Consider the following 6,923-nt stretch of genomic DNA (forward strand, 5'->3'; position numbering starts at 1 on the left):
ATCTAGTGCATAAATTTAATGGCTCATTCTAATATTTATTATTCAACCTTTTGACATTTATTTGCAGCAGTTGAATTGAGGTACTGGTGCATTATTAGCATTTAAACAGTAAAGTGTTCCAGCTCTACCATAATAACTGAGTTTAACATGAGTCTTTAGCCTGAAGTACTCTGTGGAATGTAACAAAAAAAAAAAAAAAAAAAACCAAATGCAATAGAACAAAAAAATAAAAAAACCCAAACCAAAACAAAAAACCACTGTTGTAACGGTAAAGAAAATAGTAATCCGGTTTCTGTCTTCACAATGTGATAAAACAGGATTCCAAAAGTGTGTATAGCATTAATGGGCTTGTACAAACCATCCTGCAGAGTTTAAAAAATGTAAGAAAGTTAAAGGTGGTTCAAGAAAATATTTTCCAAACTATTTTATTAATTAAATTTCCTGAATTTGTGGCTAGGTGGAAGAGGTATTGCAGAACCGCCCAGCTGCCATTTCCATACAGGATGGGCCTTGTGAGGTGGTTGGGAATCCTTAGTGGTGTTTAAGGAATAAGCTGGCAACAAATCCCCATCATTGCCAATAATTAGTGATGGTGGACAGGGAAAATTTGCCATGAAATTAAATGGCCTTTTCACTGCTGATGCTACATTGCTGGCTACCCTTTTGCGTCTATTGTTAACTGTAAAATCATCCAGTGTTCCTTCATGTGTCTCGATTTTACCTGTAGGACGTGGGCTTCGAGCTGATTTCAAATTTGGTTTGACTGGAGGAGTCTGCAGTACAGGTCGCTTTCCCAAAACCAGTGTCCTGTAATTTTTTCTCACCCTTGCTCCAAATTTATACTCCCCATCCTCAGGTTTTGGAGTACCTAAAGTGCATGAGAGGACCTGACTCTGAGTCAGCGGGTTTAAGGAAGTGGTTTCTTTCTCAGTGCATGCAGAATCTTCCTTGGCTGTTAATAAAGCGTCCTGGTTATTACTCTCAGTCACACCGTAAAACTCATCCTTAGTATCATTGCACTCACACTTTAGCTTATGTGTTGTAAGGTCAGGCTCATACTCGTCGTTCGCACTGCTGTCCTCTATTTTGATTTTAATGCTGTGCAGGAATGGCAATGCCTTATTGCCTGTATCAGTGCACTGGAGCTCAGCTGCTGCTGCTGCCCCTGGAGAAGCAGCATCCTCCTCAGGATCAGTTTGTAAAGAGGGCAAATCCGTGGCAAATTCAATACAATGAGGGATTTTGGAATCTTTCTCTGAATTTGCTGCCGCTGATGAAAAATCATTATTTAAGAACCTAGCAGCTATTGTATTGTTATCTGCACGGTGTGTAGTAGTTGCTTGAAGGCATTTCCTTGCCTCTCTGAGTATTCTTTGTTGTGGAAATGCATTGTTTGTCTTTGGGCTAGGTGAAGAGGCCCCCTTTGCAACACAGTTAATTGTTAGGTCAGTACTCTTGGCATTATTGGAAAATTCAGAGTGTGGGAATGTGATCTCGGATACCCTATCATCTCTTATCTCCGCGAAGCAGCTCCCCAGGCCGCCGGAGCAGCGCAGCGCCGGGGCGGCGGGAGCCCAGCCGGGGCGGCCCCACTCCTCCGGCAGCTCCGGCTTGACTCCGCCGGGAGCGCCGCGGAGGGCGGGCAGCCCGCCGGGCTCCGCCGGGGCCGGGGCCGGGGCCGGGGGCCGGGGGGCGGCGGCGGCCGCCAGATGGTACAAGAAGTTGGCGTGGACCACGCCGGGCGGGCTGCAGAAGCTGGTGCGCCTGAAGCGGATGCTCTGCACCGAGACCTGGCTGGAGACCGAGCTGGAGTCGGAGTCCGAGGTGCTGTCCTCCTCCTCCTCCTCCTCCTCTTCCTCCTCCTCTTCCTCCTCCTCCTCCTCCTCCTCCGAGCTGCCCTCGCTGGACTCCGAGGCGCCGCTGCCCTCCTCGTCCTCCTCCTCGTCCTCCTCCTCCTCCTCCGAGCTGCCCTCGCTGGAGCTGGAGAGGCTGGAGCCGCAGTCCGAGTCGTGGGCGGCGCGGCCGGAGCAGCAGCTAGACTCCGAGTCGCTGCTGCCGCTCTCGGGGAAGGCGGGCGGCGGCGGCGGCGGCCCGAAGCCGCGGGGCAGGGGCAGCGGCAGCCGCGGGGCGCCGCGGGGCCGGCAGGGCCGCGGCGCGGCCAGGGGCCGGCGGGCGCCGCCGGGGGAGCCCAGCGCGCCGTCGGCGGCGGCCGCCCCGTGGCGGCGGCGGCGGCAGCGGGCGGGCGGGGGCGGGGGGCCGGCGGCCGGGAGCCGCGGCCGCGCCGCGGCGGCGGGCGGGCGGCGGGCGCGGAGGGGCGCGCAACTGCCCGCCGCCGGCGCCGTTTCATAGTTTACGGGGGGTTTGCAAGGCGCCCGAGCGATTTCTGGGTAGCTGTGGCCAGTGTATTTACTAAAAATGTGAGGTAGATGAGAGGCCGGTAGCAAGGCTGTGTCCCCCGGACGCAAAGCTTTCCTCCTGACGGGCAGCAGGGGCCGGGGGGAGTCATTCAAACCCAGCCAAAGTTTGTTCTCCTTCCAGAAGCCGGAGAAGGGGTCGGTAGGTGCGAGCTCCGGCCGGAGGTCGGTGGTTGACAGCGCCCGGCTTATTTTCCTCCGTTTCGTCTTAAGGACCCGTTCGGTTTTGCAGGATGTGTAAAGGGCTTCCACGTCCTCTCTGGAGATCAGGGTGCATTTGGCGGCGTGGAAAGCGATGGAGTTGATGGCTTTGAGTTTCCTCAACTCCTCCAGGTCGCAGTGATGCTTTTTTACTTTTAAATGATCCATTCGCTTGTGCACGGTAGTTCGCGGGATGTTTTTGAGCAGGTCTGTAAAAACCTGGGAGAGTGCAAACATTTGCTTTCCTTTAATGATGAGGTAGCCGAGCCTCACGCCATCCACCTCTTCAAAACCCGACTTCAGGTCTCCCATTTCGTGAATTAAATTATTCCCAGCATTTGCAGAGAGAGAGAGAGAGATGAAAAAAAAAAAAAAGGGGAAAAAAAAAAAGAAAAAGCCACACACACACAATCCTCAGCCAGATGCTGTATTTGTCTCAAGGCATCCTGCTAATAAAATATAACAAAGGCTGTTATTCCTGGTGAATGAAGTGCCAAACTTTAGACAAAATTAAAAAAAATAAATTAAAAAAATACCGTGAGGCTACAATCAAGATATAATCTTAAAAATCAGGTTTGCCAGAGTGTTTCTCTAAGTTGCTGTTGAAGATCAGTACCTGTTCCCTTTCATTCCCTGCTTTTCCGTTGGAAACTATGATAATGGAATGTGAAGGGAGGAAGAGAAAAGAAATGCAGCTGCTATTCCCGCCGCTGCTTTAGCTACAAATAAAATGACAGAGTGAAGTGAGCTCGTCCGGAGACACCTTCATCAATTAATTCCCCTAAAGCCAACGCTGATTGGACACTCCTGACAGGTGATGCAATAAAAATTGATATTCCACCCCTTCCCCCAAAAAATCTCCCACTAATTAGCATACCCTTATACTGCCACCTCCCCTCCCAAAGTAAATAATACAGTTAGTATATAAATCTTTCTATTAAACAATCCGAGCTCAAACACATTCAGACCTCTCAGACTTCCTCGTCGCTAGCTTCCGAGGAAGGATTTGCATGCTTTTTCCCCTATCGTTTCGTATATTTTTAGCCTATTTTGGACAAACGTTGCTCTTTTGTGCATGCCGTGAATTTAAAGGACATAAGTCTGATCGTAGCGATGGAAAACCCTTCGGTAACGTAGCCGCTTTAAACTAGCATTTTATCCTGCGTTGTGTGGAAAATGAAGCTTAGCGAAAACGTGCAGAACAGCCTGGTATTTCCCCTTCTGAGGCTCCAAAGTTAAATGCTCGGTTGTTAACGAGAGGGAGTACTTACATTTTCGAGTTTCTCTTGATTTTCCTCTTCTGCTTAATTAGCTTTTTACAGCCGGGGACTAAGGTTATTTTGTTGTCTGTATATCACGGGTTCCTGCACCGAGATACTGTAACACTTTTAACTGAAATTCTGCCTGTAATATTGCGGGAGGGGGGAGGAGGACGTGGGCTCACGTCAGACCCATAACAAAGCATAGATAAGCCAGAAATGTATACACTTTTCACAATTAACCGTGCTGGATCACGAGCTGGAATGTCCTATAGTCCCAGAGCCCACGTCAGGATTCCTGCGCGCTGATTGCTTCCAGCAGAGAAAGGAGAATGTAAAATATCCAAGGTGCTTCCAAGAGCCTTTACGTAATAACAAAAAAGTGCTGGCACACACAATGTACGATATTGCGACGGGCTAGGATGCTTCTGGCTCGCAGTTTGCGTATTCCGCTCGGAGTAGCCCTGCCGCAGCTTTCTGATGTTCCATTTATAGCAGCCCCTTAAAATCAATTTGAAGAAGCAGCATGAAGGTTTAACCTCTTCTTAGGAACGTTAAATTATTCGAGTGTCAGGAACGAGGGTTTCGCAAATGTTGCGATAGCTGCATGCCTCTCCCTTGTCACGTTAAAATGATGCTGCTTGCGGTTTGCACGTTAGGCGCTGCAAAAAAAAAAAATCACCAATCTCTGCCGTGCACCCAGTGTTCCGCTGGATACAAACACGAGCACTTTTACGTATCGCCGCACATCCAGAATTAGACATATCCGTGAGATTAATGAGACATCTCATATTTCTGGGACTTGGCGAAAAAATCGACGAAGGAAAATAACAATAATAATAAAAAAAAAAATCTTCAATCCCAAACGTCAATACCCACTCCGCGTATTGGCAATATGGTGCGCGGAGTTCGCGTTACCCCGTCAGGTACAGCTAAAATAAAGCGCATAATCACTCCGTAAAAACGCAGCTTTGCACGCCAAGGCGAAATGCAGGCGAGCCCCCCATTTCGCAGGAATTCTAGAGAGAAGTGGGAATTTGGAGAAGTGCATCCGGGAATGGAGGAAGTCTATTCAAGGGAGCCTCTAACTCGGAGGGCTGAGATTTGAAAAGTCAGCCCTGGACTACTGTTGCTCTCGGCGCAGATGTAATCGCCGCTGTTCAACTTAATCCATGTGTGCGCGAACCGCGATGCCTGGTTCTTCCCTTTGAGACCTAGGGATAGTATTCCCATCCGAGAAAGCAGAGCTACGGCAAATTACATTTTGTCCCTCGAATTAGAAAAGGATCATTGAGTGGATCTCGTGATATTTCAGCCTTTGAACGTAACCGAGAGGCAGCAGTGAACAATGCCTCGGCGCGGCTAAGACCATCCGCGGAGTTCGCCTTCCCTCGCCTTGCATCTGGATCCCCCAGCCTTGCCTTTCTCTTTCTCGCTCGCGTGAGAGGCACCCTGCTATATGCTGAGGCTGGAAGCAAAGTTTCGAGAGAAAACAGCTGCTGGCGCTAAAAAGAAATCATCGTGGTCTTTCTAGAGCTAGAGACAATAAGGTCGTTTAAAAATTCCTCCTGATGTACTTATATGCTGCCAACACCCCCACCCCCTCCCCGCTGCTCTCCTCCCCCTGCTTTAAGGTTAAGGCTATGGAGTCAACAGTAAAGGAGCAGTAAACTCCGAGAAAGCTGCTCAGAAGACGTTACCAAAAACCCCGATGGGCTGAAAAGTCCTTTATTTGCCAGGTACTTCAGCTGGGTTGGATCCCCGTGTAAATCCACGCGTGCGTCCGCACGCGGGGAGCCACGGGCACACGCACCCATGTATTGCCAGTGACAGCCCGGCAGTGGGATTCGGCAACTATTTAAAAAATGCGTTATTTTTGTTTGCTTAATTCCTGCGCTACCAAACGTTTAAAACTAGCAGCGGCTTTTCGGCAGACCTCGATGATCCGAAAGGTGCGGCCGTGGGCGCCGGGGTCGAGGCAGAGCCGAATGTCGACAGGGGGAAACCCACCAGAAGTCTCGGGAAATGTCAGCCGCCCAACCTACACATCCCCACCCTATACTTACACACGCTTTCGGTTGCGTATCTTTCTCCGCATCTCACACGGAGACCTCTGTTTCGCTACTTCTCCATCGTTTGTTTGTTTGTTTGGGGTTTTTTTTGGTGCCTTCCCTTGGCCATCAGCACACGTTGTGTATCCGGGGTCGTCTTCAAGCAGGCTGGGGGGAGATCCTGATAAAGAGCCGGCGGAGGCCCCTTGCACACGCACACGCACATTAAAGGCAGGGGACTTGAAAATGGATTTGCACGCACACAGGGGATTGCGATCAATAGCCACCAACATTTATGGCTTAGATTGTTAATGTGAAAGCTGGCCAAAAGAATGAAAATGAAAAATTAAAGGTGTCTGGTATCAATTACATGAGAAGTTATGCAATAATTTACTTACTGGGAGCCGGGGTGTATGCCTGCGTGTTCGTGTGTCCGTGTGTATGTCGTGCATGTGTGTGCAGACCCAGAGGTATATGTAGCTATCTCTCAAAAGCAAGGGAGTTTCTTTGTTAATTTCGTGGACTGTGTCACCCTCGCTGGTGATCAAAGATGAACATGATTAAAGGGATGGACGTTTGTCTCACATTTCTTAAGATAAGGACACCCAGAGATGCCCGGTTTTGCCAAATACATATACATGCAACTACAGAGAGTTGTGTGTATAGGCGCACACACACACAGAGACTATCAATCAAACGTGCTCCTTTTCACGTTGAGTAGCGTGCAATCTGCAATCTACACTCTATAGTCAGTAGTATTTCAGTCTTGAAGCTGTCTGGCCGAAAGATAAACCTCATTAGAAAAGAAAGAGCAAAATAATGTTCATAATATCTCGCTGTAGACCTATTCCCATTTATTGGAAATCGTATACTTTCATTTTTGTAAACTTGTGTTAAAATATATATGCTCGAGGGGAAGTGCTTAACCACGTCGTTCCAGAAAGAAAATGTGTGTAATGTTTAAAATACTCCTTTTACGTGATGTTTTGATTTATTTT

At 48.9% G+C, this 6,923-nt stretch overlaps 1 protein-coding gene across 1 annotated transcript; it reads right to left on the reverse strand.

Annotated features, from left to right (window-relative positions):
* Positions 1-415: 415 nt before the first annotated feature.
* Positions 416-2,935, reverse strand: SKIDA1 (SKI/DACH domain containing 1). Its single transcript, XM_076332350.1, has one exon. The coding sequence runs from the start codon at positions 2,925-2,927 to the stop codon at positions 429-431; it is 2,499 nt and encodes an 832-aa protein (XP_076188465.1). The 5' UTR covers positions 2,928-2,935; the 3' UTR covers positions 416-428.
* Positions 2,936-6,923: the final 3,988 nt, after the last annotated feature.

Source organism: Aptenodytes patagonicus, chromosome 2, assembly GCF_965638725.1.
Source record: "Aptenodytes patagonicus chromosome 2, bAptPat1.pri.cur, whole genome shotgun sequence".
In the NCBI taxonomy this organism is placed as follows: Eukaryota; Metazoa; Chordata; class Aves; order Sphenisciformes; family Spheniscidae; genus Aptenodytes; species Aptenodytes patagonicus.